This window comes from Mus caroli, unplaced genomic scaffold, assembly GCF_978045245.1.
Source record: "Mus caroli unplaced genomic scaffold, Mus_caroli_1 scaffold_19, whole genome shotgun sequence".
Taxonomy (NCBI): Eukaryota; Metazoa; Chordata; class Mammalia; order Rodentia; family Muridae; genus Mus; species Mus caroli.
The window spans coordinates 44438903-44463410 of NW_028227274.1; the positions used below are offsets into that span (position 1 = coordinate 44438903).

The 24508-nt window shown below is 40.3% G+C and overlaps 1 protein-coding gene across 1 annotated transcript; it reads right to left on the reverse strand.

The window, feature by feature from the left end:
• Nucleotides 1–1237: 1237 nt before the first annotated feature.
• Nucleotides 1238–24340, reverse strand: Fem1c (fem-1 homolog C). Its single transcript, XM_021150650.3, has 3 exons — nt 24017–24340; nt 22498–23225; nt 1238–5964 (listed from the first exon to the last, which is right to left on the reverse strand). Exons 2-3 carry the CDS (start codon nt 23039–23041, stop codon nt 4655–4657), a joined length of 1854 nt encoding a protein of 617 aa, XP_021006309.1. The 5' UTR covers nt 23042–23225; nt 24017–24340; the 3' UTR covers nt 1238–4654.
• Between the last annotated feature and the right edge of the window lie 168 nt (nt 24341–24508).

The window sequence follows — 24508 nt, forward strand, 5'->3', positions numbered from 1 at the left end:
AGTTTGTATTTATAACTAAAGTATCTACAATTTCTTTACAAAGTCACATTCATATAAACCATCCATCTTTTAACATTAGCTACCAGAAGACAAACAGAAATTGTCTAGGCTGGCAAAGAAGGTGGACTTTTAGCCAGGCTCACTTCTGTAATCCTAGAGCTTGAAAAAGAAAACAGATACACAATAAACTAACTTGATTATCTTGTATTAGAACTCTCACCAAGACTAATTACAGAAAAATGTTATGATTCATAAACATAACAGACTGATCTTTCCATTTCCAGTTTTAGCATTATGTCAAATCCTGTGTACCTCTCAGTTCCCACCCACAGAATACAAAATAGTGCAGTCCATCTCGACTGCACTACAGAGCCACTTGTCATTAAATCCTTCTTTAAAGGGACTCACTGGGAAAACAACTAAACTCACTTAACAATAATATGCAGCTGTAATTTAATGAGGAAATCTTATTTAATGGACCATTTATGCTAAACATAAAGTAACATGGCACTTAGGAACTGTAGATTAGACAAATTATCCCAATATTCTAACCTTTATGATACTGTAACAACCTGCAGCCATCATAGCCATGCTGATTTACAGCCGCTGCTATCTTCCTCCCTCTCTCCTCCAAGATGCTGTCTCAGCCACTCTTAGCTCTGCCTCCCCTTTCCCTGTCCAATCACAGGCCTCTTCTGCACTAATGTAATTGGACAGGGAAAATCCTGTGACAAGGAACCAATTATTAATTATTCCTCTTAACTCGAAAAGCCCAAAATTCAACAATACTATTCTATCCAGCAGCACAGATAAAACCATGAAAGATGGCATTGTGAGGTGTACATTTTGTTGTTCAAGCCCTGAAAATAGAATTTGATCCAAAAGTGAAAGTCTAGAACACTGGATTATAATTTATACCACATGAGTTTAGAACTATGAACAACTTTCTAGGCCAATTGAAATCTTATATTAGATAACTTAAGACACAGGGAATGAAACTTAAAAATTATATTAATTGAAATGTAAGTATAGAAAACTTACCTTCATTATACACATATCACTGCACGCTTTTAATAATACCAACTATTAAGGACAAGAACACATTAAAAGCCGTCCTCTGTGCTCTTCATTGAGTTTTCCCAGACTTTAGTTCCTATGTATTTACCAGGAAAAAAAATTACAGTAAACTGTACACAAGTCATCTTACTGACACCACAGCATCCGTAATAATGGCATGGGTAAGTTCTATCTAGCTGAAGTTATCAAGTAGGCATTTTTTTCAAAAGGAATCCAGGAATCCATTGGAATATATTTCAAGGTAACACTCACCAAAAATTAAGAGTTAATGAGAGCACACTTAAGTTTGGTGCAAATTTAATTTTATTAAACCTTACAATGCTGTGGCATATCATGTTTTTCCATTGTGTGACAATTTATTGGCTGGCATCTGGATACAGTACTTCTTTTTAAAAATACACAATGGGAACCAACAAACGGAAGAGAAACTAGTCGTTTAGTGATACACAAGAGGAAAAAGAAAAGGAAAAAGATGACAAGCAATTCAAGTTTCTTAATATCTATGCTACTATGACCTGAGATACTAAGTTTCCTTAGTATCTAACTTTAAAGTGGTTCAAGTTCCAAGCAATGGTGCTGCTGAACAGGGTAGAAAGATTCCTCACCCAGCCCCTGCTGGGAACTACTTGCAGAGATTAACACACCTGTGCATTCAAACTGAGGGGGTTTGCTGGGCAATTTGATTTTTAAAGTCAAATTTCCAAATATAACCTAAATTTCTCAACTCACAGTAAATGGGCTTTTAAAAAATATTACTTCTTTGCAAATGAGCAATCACTTAACTTCAAAATCATTAAGGGTAAAAGTTATCTTGCACATCTTGGCCTATGCTTGTCAGACGTAAGGACAAAAAAATTACATTTTAAAACCTATAATTCATTTGCATTTGGAAAGGAGACTGGTATCTGAATAAAATAACCATTTCTTTTACAGAAATGATCAAAGTAGAACATCTGAAATTCAGAAGTATTTCTGGAGAAACAATGTTGAGACCTGCACATTAATTCCAGCCAATACTACCATGTATATTGTTTGATTCAAGTGAGTGCAATTAGGTCATTTCCTCACCATGGACAACAAAACAAAACAAAACACAAACTTCAGAATTTTATTTTATTCGGTCTCATACATTTCTGATGAAGGCCCTAACAGTTATCTGAGGTTGTACTCCTGAACCAATTCACTCTAAAATAAATTCAATGCTAATTTGAGCTACTAAACAGCTTTTTCAAGAGCTCCAAGTGGCATTTCTGGAGAAGGCAAACAGAAGAGGGAGAGCCGCACCCTGACTGCAATACAATGCTGCAGTTTTCAAGACTAAGTAAGGACCAGTTCTGTTATCTATTCATAGTGAAGGAAGCCACTATTCATACAGGGCTATGAAATTCCAGTGCATATGTAAAACAGTGTGATGATGTGCCCTGCTCTATAAGCGGGTGAGCCAGACTCTTCTGAGCAAAGAGGGGAGAAAGACATTAAATCCTAAAATCAAATTATCATCTTTTACCCAAAAAGTGAAATCAACCAATGATGATTCATGAAAATGGACAAGTTTTATTTTCTTAAAAAAAAAAAAAAAAGTGGCTCACTCATAGATAACTCTCACGACACCCATTAGAGGGAGATGATTTCCAAATATTGTTAGGATATGCCTCAATGACATATTATTCTTATATATAGCAGCTCAAATATTTTATCAGACTTGCCCATGGTAAATAAAACATAGTAAAACCTTTTTCATCAAAGAGTTTAAAGAGCCCATTGATAACTAATCCATTTTCCAAAGGTAAAATGTAATTTAAAAATGTAGTAAAATGAGTAAGGATACCTTTTAAAGAATTAAACCTCAATTGTTTAATGAAAAGCCTAATGTTCTTTATTTACTACCCATTACAAATTTTTACTGAATAAAGATGAATTTCATTATTTGTAATTCTTTAAGTAGCAGTTCATCAACCCTCAGAATAAAATGTCATCCTAAATCCAAGTGACCCAGATCATGAAGTTCACAGGCGAACTGACTCTCTGCTAGAATCAATAAGCTTTTCATTCAGAACAAATTCTTTATGACACATGTAGGGCAATGTACCATTCATTGTAAGTTCTACTGAATTACGGTAAAGTGCTGAGTGATTACCTGAATCTTTTTAATTCCCACTTATCTTCTCTTAAGTCAAAAGAGCCCTTTCTGCGGCATTAACAAATCTACAATAGGAAAATAAAGGGGGTGGGGGGTGGAGAAGGGAGAAAGACCTGGGAGGAGGGAGGTGGAAGGGAGGGGAAGAGGAACAGATGGAGGCGCTTTCATTAAGGGGACAGAAATCACTGTGCAATCTCTTGTGTTTAATAGGGTGACAAATAATTGAGATAAAGTAATTCATGCACGTTATCTTTAACAGATATACATAAACCTGAAGCAAGAAAGAAAGAACACTGTTACTGACCTCTGGTCCTATGGCAGTACACCACATACTAAAATACCGTAATTATCTTAGATGCCTAGGTCTGGCTTGGCAAGCATCATGCCACTGACATGCTCTAGCCTCTTTGTAACTAAAAGTGGTCTGCAGTTCATGACTGAGAGCTCAATGTGAGTCGTTAGGCTGTGTGATAACGTCTGAGGTTAAACTGAAGCAGGTTCTATACACCTAGTCACACCATCAGCACAAGCAGGACGACGCTGGAGCGGTATGAAAGGCAGGTCACTCTACAAAGGTCTTCCTTTACTGCACGCTAGCCTAAGATGACAGACCTAAATTTCAACTGGGTTAATGACTTGTAATAGATTTGTTTCCCAAATTTAGCATACAAAATTTTCTGTGGACTGAAGAAAGAAACCTCAGATGTGAAAAACTAAAGCAAAAACAAAACATAAAAGTTTAAAAAGCTTGAGCTCGAACAGCTTACCGGCAACTCTAGAAAGCGACATGCTCTGAGAGTACGTTTGTGAAATGGACTCCGGAACGTAAGGAAACAGTGTTTTGAGTTGAAGTTGACCAACTGCTGCATAGAGAATATGCCAACACACAACAGTCCCAGTTTAAGCCGGTGCATAGAGAAGATAAAGCACTTATGGTAACTGCAAATGGTAAACAAGTCCATAAGGTTTATGACTTAGCATGGACCCAACCAACGGTTCAGGGAACACTGTAGCAGAAATGGTTTGGGAGAAAAAGTGGAAACAGGCAAAACTTGAAGACAGAAGTGGGAGCCAGGGGAGGATGACTTCCAATTGTATAAAATTCACATACTAGTAAAATATAGACATCACTGAAAAACAGTTAACTCTGTCCCAAACACCCAACAGCAAACAAAATCAGAATGGCCTTTGGCAGACAATTTTAGAAATTTGAATATGACATTACATTTCTCAATAATTCACAACAATATATTATAAGGTATATTTATATTAAATACTGGGAAACCAATCCTGCAAATTTGATGCTTACAATGCTTTAGCCAATGAGAGCACAATGATATCAAGCTAAATGAATGCTGGTGTTATCACAACAGTGCTCATTTATGAAACAACTGTTCCCAAGCCGTGCTTTAACGGTACTGAAGCACAATCAAATTATCATCTATGAAGTGAAACAAAGGTCTCTAGCTTTTCTGGGATGTTCCCTTTGTAATAGATTCTATGATTCACGATGACACGAGCAGCAAGACACTGCAATGTAGTATGATTTATGGGCTGTATCAAATTTTTAGCTATCTCCTTCTCGTCCAGCAAGTCACTGGCAGTCTGTTTGTGTAAGTTTGTGGCATCAAAATGTGCACCTGATTTAATAAGGAGATTCATGATGTCTGGATGGTTATTCAGAGCCGCGATATGTAGGGGACTGTTGTCATCAGAGTCTCTGACATTCACATCAGCACCACATTCTATCAGTATTGCAGTAACTTGCAGAGATGGAAACTTACAAACAGGGTACCGCCCCACACATGTAGTATTCTTGTCCACAGCCAGATGCAGAGGGCTGAAGTTATTCTTTCCTCTTGGATGCAACTTAAGAAACCTGTAGATGGTCTGCTTTTTGAAATGATCCTGTTCTAGAGTACAAGGAACTTTTTCTAATAAGCAAATTAAGTGCAAAATGATGGAAAGAGCCTTATTTAACTGCAATGGGTCAGCTGGACACTGAGTTTGTTTGATAGCTCGCTCAATTTCAAGGACACTTTTGCACAGTATGCCCATGAGATCATCAAATGTAACAGTAGTACCCAGCAAGCCTTTAGCCCTGTCCTGTAGCATGAAGGAGAACAGTTCTGCAAACGACAGCAAGCTGCTGGCAGTCATTGGGCTTAAAGGGTCCAAATTGCTCTGCTGCATATCCAAAGCATACTTCCATAGGTTGATGCATCGTTTAAAATTTCCAGAGTCAGCGTAGACAGCACCCCTATATCTAATGTAGTAAGAGGTATCGGGATGAGAAGGACCAAGAATCCGTTCTCTAATTAACAGCGCTTGCATTCTCATCTCATCAGGATCAGCAATAAGACCTTCTAGCTCTTCTGCACTGTTTACCTCCTTGGCATAGTCATAGGCCATTATCAGTGTCTGTGGGACTGGTTTACTAATTATATTAGTCCTATCACTGTACCTCATGTTCATCGCCTTTTTCCAATATTTCAAAGCTCCAAGTAAATCTCTTTTTTTATCTACAAACGTAGCTCCCAGAAGCTCTAGAGCATTAATCCGTTCTGTCTTGCTTGTCTGGGCATGGTGCGTAAGAAAATCCACAATATTAGTGTGACCAGTCACACTTGCTGAGAGAAGAGGAGTCATTCCGTAGCCATCTTTCTCCATCTTGGCACAATACATAAGCAGCATCTTCATGATGTCCAAACTTCCAGACTCTGCACAATCATGCAATGCAGTGTTGCCTTGAAGAGAGAGGAAAGAACATACTTTGAAGCACCGGGCCAGGATATAATGTAACCCTCCAAGAAAAGGTCAGTCAACTCTCAGCCAACCATGAGGCATATTATAATTACAAAGGGTAAAACAGTTACCTTCAGCATCTAATATTCCTGTCTGACACACAGCAGGAGCTGAAGGAAATATTTATTACACTTCCTGAACAAATAACGACTAAAACAAGTACGGAAAGGAAAACAAAACAACAGAACACCAGAGTTGCCAGGTAAAGCTCCTTAACCAACGGCCCCTGGGAACTTTTCATTCATAGTGAAATCAAAGTGACTATGCTGTGACTCTAAAGCATATTCTCTGAACAACAATGGCTGAAATAAAATTCATAAGTCACCGGGCGGTGGTGGCGCACGCCTTTAATCCCAGCACTTGGGAGGCAGAGGCAGGAGGATTTCTGAGTTTGAGGCCAGCCTGGTCTACAGAGTGAGTTCCAGGACAGCCAGGGCCACACAGAGAAACCCTGTCTCGAAAACCCAAAAAAAATAAAATAAAATAGTAAGTCATTTGTAGATTTCTGGGTCAGTTTCTCCATTTATAAATGGAAAATCTAGTCTTTAAGATTCTTCCACTTGACTTTAGTAGGGGACAAAAATTTTTTTTCAAAATTCCTGAAAAGCAAATGAGTCTTAACTGTTAAAGCCAATATTGGTCCTGCTCTCACAGGAAAAACAAGTCCACTAAGACCTGAAAAATATGTGGGTGGTATGATGTAACCCCTCAAAGGATATATACAAGATTCTGAGAATGGGTTAATTCTGTTATAATTTAATTTTCTAAATATTGATTTAAATGTACTATTTTCCTAACACTGTCCCATCACCTCTCACATGAATTAAAACTGACAAAAGGCATTGGCATGTTACTAATAGCCTATAGAAACAGTATGACATAAACATCAAATATTATATATAAGGGCAATAATAACCATTTGATTGGTGATCAGAAGCAAAGCCACCTAGCAGATCTTTGGTATGGATATACAATGTTGAAGGAAGTGTTCATAATGCATCATTCTGGGCATGTTTATAGAAAGTTAACAAAGCAGGCTAAAACTGCCACTCTCAGGAAGGTTAGCCTCAGACCGGCATCTGCAAACTTGTTCTCTACACCAGCAGAATCCCTAAATGAGATGGGTGGCTCACTGTGTCAAACTGTAGTCATGACATTTATGTTAAAGAGTTGGTTTTTGTCCAGGAGTCTGAAGTTTGGGATATAGTTAGGCAAAAGGTACCTGTGTGACCCAGTCCTTAATAACAACCTTAAGTGCTCAATCTGTCATGGGTTTCCCTGTGCCAAAATACTATGTGTTTTTTCATTATTGATGACGAATGTTCTTTGTGAAAGGAGAAAGAATGAAGAGGCCTGCACATGCCCCTCACGACCTCACCCTTGACTCTCCCCTTATGATTAGCTGTATCTCCTTATGGTATCACTATAATCAATCTTACTTATGAGTACTATTCTAGTGAGTCACCTTCAAATATCAGGGTGCTTTTGGGGAGCTGCAACAAAGTATGAGCACCAGGAAGTGGTTTGAAGATGAATACTTTAAATAACAAATTTACTTTAGAATTAAAGTTGGGGGTTGGAGAGCCTCGGAGGTGGTTCACTAAGTAAAGGGCTTGACAACCATGTGTGAAGAGCTGAGTATGACCGGCAGGAACCATGTCAATCTCTGCACAGAAGTGTAAGTGTAAGCCTGAAATCCCAGGGTTTCTACACTAAGATGAGAGGTGGAAACCGAATTCCAGAAAGTTTGTGGACCAACTAGCCTGGCACATACAGAAAACACACACCAAAAACAACAATAAACCTCAAAGAGACTCTACAAACACATGAGTCATGGTATGTACACACAGAGGCACATATATACAAACAGAAAGAAAAAACCATGAATACGGCTTTGCATCAGGTGTAGTGACTCACGCCTTTAAACCCCAGCACTTGGGAGGCAGAAGCAGGCAGATCTCTGAATTCAAGATCATCCTGGTCTACAATGTGAGCTTCAGAATAGCCAGGGCTGTTACACCAAGAAACTCTCTCAAAAAACAAAACAAAACAATATAAAAAGAGATAGCTTTGCAAGTAACACCACTTGCTGTCAATCCTGATGAGTTCTATCCTGGGGTCCTATGGGGTTGAAAGAAAGAGCTGACTCTTGACTCTCAAGTGGGCCTCTCGTCTCCACACACAATCCATGGCACACACCCCACCACCCCGTCAACTACTGGTAACTAGTGATCAACTAGTAAACAAGGAAATGTCATTTAAAGTGATTTTTAAAAGTTGTTACATACAAGGTCTTTGAAACATTTCATTAGTTGATCTTGTTTCATTTCCCACAATATCTTTAAGTACTATAACGATTATTTAGAATCTGTTTATTCTGTCTCAGATTTTGTGATCTACAACAAAGTTTGTAAATCACCCAAGGCACTCAAAGGTTAATTGCTGATTGTCATTTGTTTCAAATTTCAATTAAGTGAAAACTACTACTACCCTAAGTACATTTTCAAAACATTCCAAATGATTCTGGAGTGAGAATCCCTGTTTTCACACCCCCCAAAACAGACAGTATAAATCAAAAACAAACAAACAAAAATCTAAACCAGAAGAAAAGGCCACTGCTTTTACATTAAGAGTATCATAAAGTCAAGAATAGGGATGCAGCAAGTCAGTTTTAAATGAACTAAAATTCTGCACTTATTGAAAAATTAAGAGTATTCTAAATACAGCTATGTGCAAGAAAAAAAAATCTGGCTTAAAAGAGAAAGAGAAAAGGAAGCCTTTTTTTGTCTAGTAATGGCAGTGACAAAGCAGTACAATCACCCAAGACTATGTGCTAATCCAGCACTTGAGAAGTAGAGGTGGGAGACTGTACTTTCAAAACCAGTCACCGTTAGCACAGACAATACGCTAGCTCAAAAAACAAAAACAAAAAACCAACCTGTTTTCATTTTCTCTAGTCCATCTGTCCTTCCTTCACTTTTGTTTTTATTTTGATACAGGCCCAGGCTATTCTTAAACTGTTTATGTCCCATCTGTACTTACTGAGTTTAGTGGTTACAGGCTTGTCCCACCATGCCTAGCAACAGATTTAAACCTAAAACTTTACTTAAAGCACTTAAAAGCCAACAAAGTAATCCAGGATTAGAAAGAAAACTAGTATTGGGCACAATTTTCCTAATGGTCTTCACTGGTTTTAGAAGACACGGGCGTCTCAACAGCTTGCACTGCAGACTGGAGACAACTGCAGTCACAACCTATTGGGAAGGGAGCTGTGGAAACTTGTTCCCTACTTGAGGCTACAGTTCGACAGGGCAAAACTGAACTACAAACAGACAAGCCATCACAGAAAAAGAAATCAAATTTAATAAAATAACTGAGGATGTTACTACATGTACTCAAATACTAGAAGCAAATATTGATACTTGGAGGATCAAATTGTTACAGCACTGCTCAAATCATGTGTGTGTTCATTATAGGTGTACCTGTGGAAGCCAGAGGGAACATCCTTCAGGTGCTGTGGTGGTTTTTGTTTGGTTGTGGTGTTGGTGTGGGCTGATAGTAGCAGTGGTAGAAACAAGATAGATACCCTCACGAACAAGGGGTGAAAAGCAAGCTGCCTGCTCTTCCCGCCTCTGATAAGTGAGGGGGTCAGAATCCTCACACCAACCTGAGTGGACAGCACCTTCTGGTTGGCATCTCAGCTATCCAATCCAGCTTCCTGGACTGAGCAGCAGCTCTTCACACTAAGACAGCCACTGCTTAACTCCCCAGCCTCTGCTCTGTAAGCCAATCTGACGAATCCCCTTCATGTGTTTGTCTTTATCCTTCTTGGTTTTTGTAAGATGTATCTTTCATTAGCTTGAAACTTTTCTCAAACTCTCTCCTTAAATACTGCTGAGGGCTCCCTTTTCATGCTTTGGAATTATGGCTTTAAGCACGCTGACCTCTTGGCCCTGTTTCTATTGTCTCTTGTAGACCTTTCCCATCTGTCATTTTCTCGCTGTATTTTCATCTGACCCACCTAGTTCACAACTTCTTGAGTCTGCTGGGGTAATCCATTTTTAAAAGCCTCACATTGAAATTTCTTTAGTTCTAGAATGTCTATTTGGCTTCCAGGTGGTTTGTATGCTATTTTCTCTTCTGTACACTGAATGACAATAAACAATGATCTGAGGAACCTAGGGAGAATGCTCAATTGCTAAAGAGCTTGCCTTACAAGCAAGGAAATGTGTGAGAGCCTCATCAGAACCTTACATAGATAATGCTGGCTGTGGTGGATCTCACTTGCAACCCAGCCAGCCCAGCCTACTTGACACCCTCAAAGCTAAGGAGAGACCTTGTCTCCAAAAATTTAAGTGGAGGGCACCTGTATTAGGGTCTGATATGGGGCGGGGTGGGAGGGTGGGGGTGTGTGTAAACTAAGTTCAAGAGAAAAGCATTAACCCATAGGAAGGTTCCATTCATTCTCTGCTAGAACACAGCAAGATCAAAAGCAGCAAGAGTGTCACCACAGCCGGGCGTGGTGGCGCACGCCTTTAATCCCAGCACTCGGGAGGCAGAGGCAGGCGGATTTCTGATTTCGAGGCCAGCCTGGTCTACAGAGTGAGTTCCAGGACAGCCAGGGCTATACAGAGAAACCCTGTCTCGAAAAAAAAAAAAAAAGAGTGTCACCACAAACAAAAGCTGAGACATGGAATCTCAGTGAGAATCCCTAACAGAAAAGAACTCCCAGGTTGTACCTCATGATAAAGCCACATCATGGATAATGTAAATAACAAACACATGTAAATAAGTAGCAAACACTGTAGATGAAAAAGAAAACTAAAGTATTTGTTACTAGGAAAAAATATCTTTCGAGTATTTTTTAGCAAAAGGAATAAGTACGTGGAAACCAGAAGACAAAAGGGGAAATCTCCTTAAATACAGCTTTCTCAACCATATCTAGTGGGTTTGAAATACTACATATGGAAGTAAACTACTTGGCAGCAATAGCCCGCCCTAGCACCTGAGGCCATGCTGCTGGAAAGGGAGTAGAAATGTGGGCCAGCCGGGCGTGGTGGCGCACGCCTTTAATCCCAGCACTCGGGAGGCAGAGGCAGGCGGATTTCTGAGTTCGAGGTCAGCCTGGTCTACAAAGTGAGTTCCAGGACAGCCAGAGCTATACAGAGAAACCCTGTCTCGAAAAAACCAAAAAAAAAAAAAAAAAAAAAAAAAAAGAAATGTGGGCCAAAGCTGCATTAAATGTGAGCTACTACAAAAACAGTGCAAGGGGATACACGCAATTAGTTTTTTCATAAATTATAGAGTAATAAAAAGAAATAAAGGGTAATCCAAAGGGTAAAAACGAAAGTTAAAACAAACAAACAAACAAACTAGCAAACAAACAAAAAACACAAACAGGGGGCTGGTGAGATGGCTCAGTGGGTAAGAGCACCCGACTGCTCTTCCGAAGGTCCAGAGTTCAAATCCCAGCAACCACATGGTGGCTCACAACCATCCGCAACGAGATCTGGCACCCTCTTCTGGAGTGTCTGAAGACAGCTACAGTGTACTTACATATAATAAATAAATCTTTAAAAAAAAAAAAAAAAACACAAACAGGGAAAACCTAAAAGGAAGCAGATGAAACTCCAACTACAAGAACATATGCTATTAAACAGAAATAAATGAAACGGTCCTACTAGAAGGAAAACAGACAAATTACAACAAAAATCCAAGACAAACTGTATGCACGCAATACACACCCTGAACATAAAGACAGAAATCAGGGAAGAAAAATATTTTTCCCCAAAGACACATGGAGTATACAAACAAATACCGACCATAATGTAGGCCATGAAGTAAGTTTTAAAGAGTATCAAAAGACTGACATAAAGCTTTCCAGTGATGGCACATGCCTTTAACACCAGCACTCAGGAGGCAGAGGCAAATGGACCACTGAGTTTGAGGGCAGCCTGGTCTACTGAGTGAGTTCCAGGATAGCCAGGAACCCTGTGTGTATCTCAAAATAAATAAATAAATAAATAAATAAAATCAGTAACATAAAAAAATTCTCTATATTTCAAATTTTAACTCATTTTAATAAATAGTCTATGAGTCAAAGAACTAAGTCAAAAGGTAATTTTAGGCCGGGCAGTGGTGGTGCATGCCTTTAATCCCAGCACTCAAGAGGCAGAGGCAGGCGGATTTCTGAGTTCGAGGCCAGCCTGGTCTACAGAGTGAGTTCCAGGACAGCCAGGGCTACACAGAGGTTTCTGTCTCAAAAAAATCATACACACACAAAAAGGTAACTTTATCTGACTGGCAATGAAAGTACTAAATAACAAATCTTATCATCAAAACTGTGCTCAGAGTAATAGATACTTTTAGATGAACACATAACAAACAAACAGGCTTAAAGGAAGCTACAGTCAATCTCAAGAAATTGTGATGGGAAGAAAAAAAATCAGAGTACAATAAACTCAGAATATGTGAATATGAAAAAATGAAAAAGAACCATATCAAGAAATTATGAAGGAAGAAAAGTAGTGAATTAAACCCAGAAGTAGCAAATGTAAAAGGGGGGGGAGGGGGAGCAGAAATGACAAAACTAATGCAATGTTTATTTTCTTAAAATGTATTAGCTGTTGTCTCTTTTAATCTAAGTGTAACAATGTGAGGCAGAGGGCTAAATTCAAGTCTACATACAAAAATTAGTGGATGCCACCTCCGTGACATCACTTCTGGGATTCCATTTAATTTTTTTAATTAATCATTTTATTTGTTAATATTTCAAATGTTACCCTCTTCCCAGTCTCCCACCCATGAACCCCCCCCCAACACCTCATCCCCTCTTTGCCTGTAAAATCGTACTCCCCTTACCCATCCACTCCCGCCTCATGCCTCTAGCATCCCTTCTCTGGGGCATCAAGCCCCCACAGGACCAAGCGCCTCCCCTCCCACTGATGCCAGATAAGGCAGTCCTCTGCGACATGTAGAGAGGGAGCCATAGACTGGCCCAGGTGTAGTTTTTGGTTGGTGGTTTAATCCCTGGGAGCTCTGAGGGGTTTGTTTAATGATACTGTTATTCTTCCTATGGGGTTGCAATCTGAGATTCCATTTTAAAAGCCAGTCAGTCATACTATACTTGTGAATGCTGTATCTAATGGTAGTTCAACCAATGACATATTCCTAATTCATGCTTACTCCTCAACAACAGCAGAAAATCTTCAAGATTCTGAAACCACTATAGCATGTAGAAAAAAAATCTTTAGTTTTAGAAAGTATTTTATTTGGTTAAGTGGAACACAGGTGCACTATGGAAGCAGATTTTACATGGCAGTACTATGTCCATCATGTTCTCTGGCCTTGCTTCTCAGCATCTCTGGTAAGCATCTAACCTAGAAGCTAGCAAAATCCATAATATTTAGGCTTTATAGGTTATAAAGTTACTGTCTTAGCCTATGAACTCTGCCACACAGCATAAAAGAATCCAGAGATGTTAAATTAACAGGTAAGACTGTACCAACGACACTCACAGACTTGAATTTCATTTTTATATAGTAAAGGTTTTTATTTCATTTTCCTCAGCTATAATTTTTGTATTGTTTCTACAAATCTTTTTGTATACTATATATATATATATTTTTTTTTTTTTTTTGGTTTTTCGAGACAGGGTTTCTCTGTGTAGCCCTGGCTGTCCTGGCACTCACTTTGTAGACCAGGCTGACCTCGAACTCAGAAATCCGCCTGCCTCTGCCTCCGGAGTGCTGGGATTAAAGGCGTGCGCCACCACGCCCGGCAATTGTATACTATATTTTGACAAGGTTATATTCAGTAAAAACAACTATTCATGCTTTTCACCTGTATGTTGGAATTATGTCAAAGTTTCAAGTCTGCATAGCCTCTGTAAATCACATTGATATTGCCTAATTGTTCTTAATGGTTTTACAATAAAAGTTAAAGTAAGGAGATATGTCATAATTCACATAAACATTTCCTTGTCAGTGGGCATTTGTGCTGCTTTAAAATAGTCACTACTTTAAACAGTGCCTGTAACACAGCAATGACAGATAGCAGACCAATGACTGCCAGAGGCTGGGGTATGAAGAAGGTTAACCGCAAAGGGAAAAGAAGAAATTTCTGTTCTTACATTTATATGGCAGTAACAATGCTCACTGAAAATTACAGAAATATTTACTAAAACAGACAGGCTTTATGTAAATTATACCTCAATCAACAAGTGCCAAAAATTATCACCTTCTTAACAGTTAAGGGGATGATAGAACAGGTGACATTAAAGTAGAGAGAGAGGTGGAATAATACTGAGGGTTAAAGGTTTAAGGGGGAAATGGTATAGAGGAGACAGAGGAGAGGGAATTTCAGAGTGGATTAATCAACCCTAAAGATGTATAAAAAATAATTATGGCAACTTAGTACTGCACTTAGTACTTCAAAAGCTACTTAAAACTATAACTTTAAAAAACGTTTAAACATAGATATCCTGCACACACTGACAATGCAGGTATAGCCTAGAAGGTATAGGCTAGTAAATGGAAATCTCTAGCAAGGGGATTCTACCCTTATGAGTAAGGGAGGTTACGGAGGGCCCCCAACCAATACAGGCAATTGCCACTGCTTTAGGCTGCCCACAAGAGCTAGATGGGAAGACCCTATTGCTGATGACACATCACTATTGTAGAACACAGAGCAATCAAGCTAGAATTGACTTGAAAGCTTTCTCCCGGATGTGTAGCTTTCTAGGTACCAGAAAGTACCACAAAGCCTGCTGGGAGAGGAGTCATCAATGGACCTACCCACTGTATAACCTCCAGGGATAACAGTGGCCTGCCAGGCAAATGTGCACACTAATGCAGCAGTGGCATGACTGTTGTGGGCATAACCAAAAGCTTTCTCATTAGATACAGGAGGGAAGCTGGGCCAGGTACAGACCTATAATTCCCGATCTGAATGGAATGCTATGCTTAAACATAAATGCTATCAACAAGCTACCAAACATCCTAAATCAAAATAAAGGGATACAGACTTATGTGTCCCACTGTGTCCTGCTAGTCAGTCTAAGTGGGAATATAGTATATATCATAATTAGGTCACAATTTTAATCCTTGGAAAAGTTCTTAAGCCATAAACAATTTTAGTAAACCCTGTAACTTTATCTCTGACCATCACACATGTGTTGTGGTATCTGTGTGCCCACACATACACACTTATACAAAATAAATAAAAATGTAATAAGCAACTATCTTGTTAAGTCAAATATTACACAACTGATCTACAATGGATATTCTTTAACATTTTCAAAATAATTCAAATTGCTATAAACAATACCATCAAGAGTGAAAAATGATCCATAAAAATGGAAAAAATACTTGTAAATATATATACACACACACACATATGATAAAAGACTTGTATGCTGAATACATACTCTAATAGCTCAATTATAAAACATAAAAAATAGAAGACACTAAGATACAGAAATGGCAGACAATATGTGAATTAAGCATATGACTAGATACTAAATCATTAACCACGGGAAACTATGAACCAAAAATCACAACTCTAGAATGAGTTGGGTGCATTTAAACAGAACAAGTGCTGGTGAGTGCAGAAGAATTTGGCCTCTCCTATATTCTGAAGAATATAAACCATGCAACTGCTCTGAAAAACAGCCTGTTACTTCCTCAAATGTAGACAGTGACCTCCGTAACCTTATTTCAATTCCTAGGAACGCATATGCCTGAGAGAAATTAAAATATATATCCATGAAATTTTTATATAAATGTCCATAAAGGTATCACTCATAATGCTGAAAATAAAAGAATGGAATGCTCATCAGCGCTGAATGAGCAATAATGGTAGGTTGGCTCCCTAGCATTATGAGGTAGGCTCTCAGCCTTCCTCATGCTATCTATACAAGCCCAATACAGCTGCTCATGCTGTGGCGTTCCCCAGCCTTAACATCATTTTCATTGCTACTGCATAGCACGTTTTGCTACTGTTACAAAATTTAAGTATTTGTAAGTGTGTTTTCCAATGGTTTAAGGTGGCCCCTGTGAAAGGGTCATTTGAGCCCCCAAAAGGGATCATGACCCACAGATTAAGAACCATTGAACTATACAAAGGCATTATTTGGTAATAAAAATGAAACTGACATGCTACAATGAAATAAACCTTGAACACATTATGCTAAGTGAAAGAAGCACATCGAGAGACACATGTCTCACCTGCACTGAACGAACACATGTCGAGTACAGGTGGATTCACAGGGACAGATAGAAAGAAACTCAGTAGTCACTGAGGCAATGCAGTAGACAATGAACCTCAAGTTTGGGGCAGGATGAAGAAAAATTGCAGTGATAGCTATCTAACTCATTAAACACACTAAATTAAAAAAACCCATTGAATTGTATGTTTTAAATAATTCAATGATATGTGAATTAGATCTCAATATAATTATCTGAAAATTCAACAACGCTTGTTTTCCTAGTAAAGTATATTTTGACCAACAAGAACAAAGACCAGTATGTTTGAAAATATACAAAAATGACTGCTAAATTCCTAACAGTTTGGATGTAAAAGTAGACATGACGGGCTTAAGTAACTTCATTTGAGAGCAGCAAAGTAAAAAATCCAAGCATAAACAAACAAACAAACAAAAATCTCAAACAAAACAGACCACACACACACACACACACACACACACACACACACACACAAACCCTAAAGAAGATCGTAAATGTGAAGTACTGAGACAAATGTAGCAATTCTGGGGATTAATATAATCTTTCCAGATTTGGAGATCATTGGTTTTAAATAGGAACCAACTTGTCTCAAAAGCCAATTGTTATAGGCCTGGAGAGGGCTCAGTGATTAAGAACACTGGTGGCCCTCCCAAAGGATCTGAGTTCGATCCCCAGCATATGGGGCTCAGAATTGTACCACTACCCCCAGAGGAATCCAATACTCCTGATCTCCACAAGCACTGAGAATACACAATGCAGAGGCACACACACAGACAAAACACCCATAAGCAAAAAGTAAAAATCAAGTTTAAAAATGTTTTTTAAAAGTCAATTGTTATGTTAAACTGAAGATACTCCTGAATATCTGAAGAATTTTCTCTCTTTATAGACTGCTCTGGGGAAAGAAGGAACCCACCGCACGCCTCCTTAGGTAGTTCTGTTGTTAGGGATAAAGCTCTTTCCATTTATATAATAGTATCTGCTTATGAACTTGATTCTGAGATCAAACCTCAGAGGCGAGGATCAAGAATAGGTATCTTGTCTTACTGATAATGCCCTCTCAACAAATGAATGAATTCCACCACTTAAACATATTCAAAAAATGCCAACAGCCTGTTAAAAAGTAAGGGAAAAGCTTAATAGTCAACTACTTGTTAAAAAGTAAAGGAATGGGCTGGAGAGATGGCTCAGTGGGTAAGAGCACCCGACTGCTCTTCCAAAGGTCTGGAGTTCAAATCCCAGCAACCACATGGTGGCTCATAACCATCCATAACAAGATCTGACTCCCTCTTCTGGAGTGTCTGAAGACAGCTACACTGTACTTACATATAATAATAAATAAATAAATCTTTAAAAAAAAAAGTAAAGGAATGAAAAACTCATAGGCATTTAAAGACCGACCAAGTATAAGTGACTGGTGTCATCTTTTTAAGAACACTTTCTAATGCATGACATATAATCTGTTCTAAGAAACTAGAACGAAGATGTAGCTCAGAAATAGAGCACCTCCTAGCATGCATGAGATCCAGAGGTCCCCACCACCACTACAGAGAAAATCTGTTGGATTCTACCTCTAGTCTTATCAGCATTTATTATTTTTAAGGTAGAGCTAAAAATTCAAAGAAAATTCTTCTTCACTACCAAGTCAAATCTGCTACTCTTCCAGCCCTAAATCAGCTTTAAGTAGTTCTTCTTTTTGATCACCACTGTGTCTCTCCCCAGCCCCCATTCCCATGCCCTCACCTAAAAATCTAAGGATCAAAGAACAATTACCAAAGAAACAAAGCTTGAGGATCAAAGGACAGGCAGGTGAGGGTGTGTACACACTGGAATCTGTCCCTACCATCGATAAACAATCACTTCACCAAATGAAGTGGCACCACAAAAAGGTTACACATGAAACAAGAAAACCTTTTTATCTGTGTATGGCTTTAAAATTGAAGGTATCTGAAACATTTGGTACAACTATTTCCTTACTTGTCTTCTTAAAAAGACGTGTCAGATGTTGATACCAAGAAAAACATAACTTAGACAGCAGATCATCTGGCAAAAAAAAAAAAAAAAAGGAGCACACACATCCTCACATACAGAGCATGTGACAATGATGATCCCAGTCTTGGGCATAGATACCCAAAGGATGCTTCATCCTACCACAGAGACTTTTGCTCAACCACATTCATGTGCTGTTCTATTGATAATAGTCAGAAATTGGAAACAATTCAGATGTCCTGCAACAGAAGATAAAGAAAATATGGCACAGTTACACAATGGAGTATCACTCAGCCATTAAAAGAAATGAAATCATGAAATATGCAGGGAAATGATAGAACTAGAATTTTAAAAATTCGGAGTGAGGTACCCCAAACCCGGAAAGACAAATGTGGTACATATTCACTTATATGTGGATACTGGCTGTTAAATCAATGAACACCAAGGTACTCACTGCAGAAACACTGGTTAGGTATAGAGTAAGGGACTGGGAGGACTGATAAATCTCATTAGGAAAGGGAAATGGAATAGATTGTCATAAATGTAAATAACCATGGATGGATAAGAGAGCTAGAACAGGAGGATGGAGTGGGGAGGGAAGGGGAGAAGAGGCTGAGGGAGAGACATGAGGAAAGACAGCTAAAATTAAGGGCCACTTAAGGGGTAGCATGGGAACCTAATTCAGCAGAAGCTCCCTAAAATGTCCATACATGAAGGAGAACTGAATGAAATACCCAATTCATGGAGGAGAGAGAGCCCAATCTGGCCATCTCTTGTTAGTAAATGAAGTTTCTAGTACTGGGATTAAATAACATCTAACTGAGTTGTTGGTCAAAGAGGGTACGTGGGAACCCCTAAAACAACCCATGCTGTTGCCAAGACTATAGGTTGCTCACCACAATCTGATGGCAGGACCCCATTCCTGAAGACAACATCTACACAACTCATTGGACAGGAAGAAGTCAAGCTGGTGCCCGCACTCCTATATTCTAGCATCTTTGATACAGTACCCTACCAAGCAAACCACTAAGGAATTTGATCTACAATGGTGTCCTGCCTGCGAGATATGTTTGTGCTATGGTGTTACAAACCCTTGTGGGGCTAACTAACCAATATCTGATTTGGCTTAAGGTTCTACCCCATGTGATGGAACCCAAAACTGACATTGCTTGGATAACCAAGAATCCAAGACTGGATAGTACAGGGACCTAGGGTAAACCAAATACTACTGTCCTAAACAAACAAACAAACCAACAAATGACTCCTAACAACATTCTGCTCTACAATAGAGCAATGCCTTGCTCAGCTGTCAGAGACGCTTCTTCCTGCAGGAGTACAAAAAAAATAAAGATATCCACAACCAGGCATTATGTAGAGGATTTTGGCAAGACCTTGAACACACAGCCCTAAATGGGATGTCTCCATCAAATCCCTTCCCTTAGGACTTATGGAACTTCAGGGAAGAGTTGGCAAAAGAGTGTAAGAGCCAGAGGGGTTGGAGGACAAGCAAGAAAACAAAGCCCCGTGAATCAATATGACTGACACACACATCAACTCACAGAGACTGAGGCAGCATGAATGTGAGGTGCACAGGTCTACACCAGGTCATTTACAACATATATATTATCATGACTTTCGGTTTAGTGTTTTATGGGCTTCACTGGTAGATAAGCAAGTGGATCTCTGTTTCTTCTACCTGTTCTTGGGCTCTTTTCCTTCTGTTTGTTTTTGTTCAATTCCAATGTGTTAGTTTTATCACACTGCAGTATAATACAATATAGCATAGTATGTATAGTATAATGTAGTGTATAGCATATTCCCTTAGAGGGAATATGAGGGAAGTAGATCTAGATGGGAGGGGGGTAGGGTAGAACTGGGAGGAGTAGAGGAAGAGAAACCATAACTGAGATGTATTAAGAGAAAAAAATATTTTTAGTAAATGGTAAAAATGATAAAGAAAAATTACTAAAAATATTGTATATCCTGTAATATCAACTATTCAGCCAAGATAAACTTATTTTTGTAAAAATGAACAAGAACATCTAATTAGTGTACAAAAAGGAAAAGTATGCAGTGCTTAAAACTAAGGAGCTATGGATAAGAATTTAAAAATAATTTACTAATTTAAAAAACAGGTTATAGAACAAGATATTAAATAAAACTGCATACTCATGTCTGTATAAAATTTAGAACTATCTCTGGAAGGACTGTCTGAGTACCAGGATTTTTTTTTTAACAGTTTCACATTTGCTCTGAAAAACTTCAAGTAAAAAAAAAAAAAAAAAAAAAAACCTCAATGGTCTTGTATCATTTTTATAAGGCCTTTTCAAAAAAAAAAAAAAAGCACTGCTGTTATAAACATGCTCAGTAACAACACAGTGCCCCCCAGCAGTTTGCCTTCATCTCAACACATACTTTGCTTCAGCAATTCACCCTAGACAGGCATTCATACTATAATTATTGTCACAGAAGTGTGCTAATACACCATTTTCTTCAAGAATATTCATAGCAGCAGTCTTGGATCAATTGACTATATATATATATTAACAAGAATGAGCTAGCCATGTTTGCTGGGATTGAATGACATAATCTAGGATTAAGATACGCATGTAGCCAGGCTTTTGCCTACTTTGTCAAATCCCTTTTTCCACCACCCTTCTCCACCCCTATTCCAACCTCCCAACACTGGGTAGGAGAAAAAGAAGGCTAGAAGAGAAAGGGGGCATCAATGTTGTTAAACTACTTCCTGCTGATTAGGGGAGTCCAGTTCTTTGGGACAAGTTTGAACTTTGCAGTCAAGATATTAAATTTCTTCTTGTCTGTTTCCACAGGACCACGTGACAAAATGCAACAAACCTCAAGCACAGCAACCAGCAAGAGGAGGGGAAGGAGCAGCAGCTGCCGCCACAGCCCCTCTTGGGGCTTTAGCATTTATAGAGCCTTTCAAGAGTCCCCAGAATTCCAAATGTCATACATTTGCAGAAACTATCTGTAGCTGGCAAAATCAGGCCCCTGCTAGATAGAGCATGAGGCAAACCACAGTCAGCTGCTGTGGACAATCTAAACAGGCCTATAGCCCATACCTGGGATTAAAACAAAAGCATGTTTCTATAACAATTCTGTATTTTTAAAGAAACCACAGTTCTCATTGCACCTGAGCCTGCACACAGACACACAAACACATGCACATGCATTTACACACACATGTATACATACATGGATGTACACACAAGGTGAGGTGTCACCCAACAGCAAAGGAAGGCAAAGCATGGAGAGAGGGGTGCACAGTCTATCTCTAAAGGAAAGATACAAACTATAAAATATGGGGAACTTCTAGAAGTCTAGAATGCTGGGATAAGAATTATTTTTCATTGTAAACAAAGCGAGCCAAGTGATGTTGTTTGAAAAACTCTTAGCCTGATGCATGCTTTTCTTAACTCTTAACAGTTTTTTAAAGTTAGGTAGTGAAGTATTCTGTTATGCAGATTTACTTAAGGTCTTCAGATTATCAAAATTGTGCAGAGAAAGCCTCCTTTAGAGGTTGAAAGACTTCCTAACCTATCACTACCGCCTTTAGTTTCTTACAATCCTTGAAAATTACACTGAACTGTAAACCTAAGCTCTTTCTGACAAAGGTCCTTAAACTGTTGCCAACAAATCCACACTGGTTTGACCTAGTCTCTATTTAGCTTTTTAAGCCCTGAGCTAGGCTTGAAAACTCACTTTCTGTCTTGCTACATTTACTATTTGTTCTACTGGCCTCGAGTATGTGGAACCAGGGAACACATATCTCTTTCAGATTTAATTCTTTCAAGGCAGTGTGGTCTTGTCTTCTATGACAGAGTAACAAGGAAAATGCCTACCTAGAATAAATAAGATAGTGACTCACTACTCCAAAGTGACTTTTAAAAAAGTTCAAAACAACGTATTTCACTATACTCCCAAACGGATCAAATTGTAACCAGGAGGTCAGCTCTTCTGCCACTAATATGCTCTGTACCTTCAGGGAAGAGAGAAAAATGCTGCTGAAGATAGTGACTGGGATCGTTCATCACGAATGTTTAATGCACTATCAAGTATCAGAGTCAAGGTAATACTGGAAGGTAATACTAGTAAACACAGGTCTGTTAATGTAGGCCTACTCAACAACAATGCTGCAAATAAATTGCTACCAAACTTCCTGAAAATAAGAGGCAGTCTTTTAAAACAAAACAAACAAAAGAAAACCAAAGCTGAACTCACCTTTAACACTTTTTCTGTTAACATCTGCCCCCTTTTCAAGTAAATACTGAGCGATCTCTTTGTGTCCTTTATAGCATGAAATCATCAAACATGTATGCCCATGGCGGTTGGACACTTCCAAATCGGCTTTGTGTTCTACAAGGTATTTCACTATTTCCAAATGGCCATCGAAGCACGCGGCTCGAAGAGGAGTTGAGTTGGTTAAAGTCGTGTTGTTGACAGATGCTCCGTGATTTAACAAAGACTGGACAACCTTCAGATGTCCTGCTGCAGAAGCGGCCCACAAAGGGGGGGCCCCCTCGATGGTTTCCCCGTCAAAGTTAACAGAGCCCCCGACTTCTATGGAAGCACTGCATTGCTCTAGAAGGAATTCTACCATGTCGAGGTGTCCATACCTAGCAGCCATCAAGAGTGGGGTGGCCCCATTTGTTTTCTCCGAGATTAAGGAGGAAACCTCCGCTTTCGATTTGCTTGCCAGCAACTTGGTGAGGAGCCGGAGTTTGCCATCGCGCGCTGCGTTGAACACCGCTGTCTTTAGATCCATTTATGTCCCGTCAAGGCTAAGCTTTTATTTATCGTTCAAAGCAGAGCTCCAGCTTAACTCTCCACGCAGGCAAGTAACAGGAGCCAAAGTTCAACGTTAGTCACTGAGACCCAAAACGGGTATAAAACACAGAGAGGAGGTTCGGTCCTATCGCATTCAAACATCGGAGAAGCGGAGCACCGAACTAGAGAATTAAAAAATATATAATTTTATTTAAAGAAGCAGTTTTAGGATTTTTGCATACAAGTAAAGGTAAAAACACGATTTGGGCTTCCCTATTTTCTAATCTTGGGGCGGGGGGGAGAAAAGGAAAAAAAAAAAGCCGTACTCGGAACGATCCTTCCCCCTTCCTCCAAAAGACGTGCGAAAGCAAAATACAAAAGGGTTCACACGGAGACCATACATAATGTTTCGACGGGAGGCAGTTCCTCCCAGTGTGCGGAAAATGAAACACTACAGGCAATTGGTTTCCTCGTGTCCGGCTCTAGCCAGCCCAGCTTTGTTCTGGTTTTGCCTTGTACACGCCCAGCAGCGAGTAACCGAAAGGGGCAGGAGCCGCGGCGGGTTCCGAAAGGTTTCTTCCTTGCATCTGCAGAGAACTCGCCAAGGGCGCGAGGCTGGGAGGCCTCATGGTGGCCAGGATGGGTTTCGACAAGGAACAAAAAGGTCAGACGCACCAACTCCCGGCCTGCTCACGCTAAGACCTCGCCGGAAAAGGCTTTTCTTCCCTTCAAACTACGCGAGGCGCTCAGGAAATCCGCCCGCCTTTCCAGCCTTTAACTTCCCCAGCCGCCCCGGGCTCCGCGGCCACAACTGCCCTCCGTCACCTTCGCCTCCACCCCTTCCAGCCGCCCGCCCGCCCGCCCAGGGTCCCGCGGCCCACACGACCCCGGCCCGCCGCCGGCCCGCCATCTGCCCCGACGCCTCCTCCCGCCCAGGCCTCCTCGCCCGGTCCCAGGCCGCGGCCATCGCTACCTGCCCCGGGGCTGTTCCTCCCGCCGACCGCTGCTCCGGTTCTGGCCGCCCCTTCAAATGGAAACCGTTGTCCCCGTCGCCTGAGATGCCCTACTCCGCCTGCGGCCGCACAGCTCCTCCATGCCCCGCGCCCCACAGGAATGAATCCGGCCGCGCTGCTCGCTCCGCCCCGCCCCGCGGAGCTGTCTGCACCCTCCCTCCCCGGCCGTTCGCGTTGCAGCAGCTGCCGTGGCGGATGGTGTAATGGGCTGCAGGCCCGGGGGCCGGACGAGCCAGTTCGCTGCTTCACATTACTGACGCCGCAGCCGCGCCATTGGGTCGAGGGAGGGCGGCGGCCGCCGCCAGCAACCGCCTAGGGGCGGGGCAGGGCAGGACGGCGGGGAGGGGGGCGGAGCCTGCGCGAGCTCCAAGGAGAGTGCGCCTGCGTACTAGGGGAGAGGCGTGGTGTTGTAGGAGGAGGCGGGGCCTGAGAGCGCTCTGGAAAATGCACCT

Coding starts and splice junctions, on each gene's coding strand:
- Fem1c (XM_021150650.3), bottom strand. CDS start 23,041: ATGGATCTAAAGACAGCGGTGTTCAACGCAGCGCGCGATGGCAAACTC. Junction 5,965..22,497: donor TAACAGAAAAAGTGTTAAAG/GTGAGTTCAGCT, acceptor TCTCTCTTCAAG/GCAACACTGCATTGCATGAT.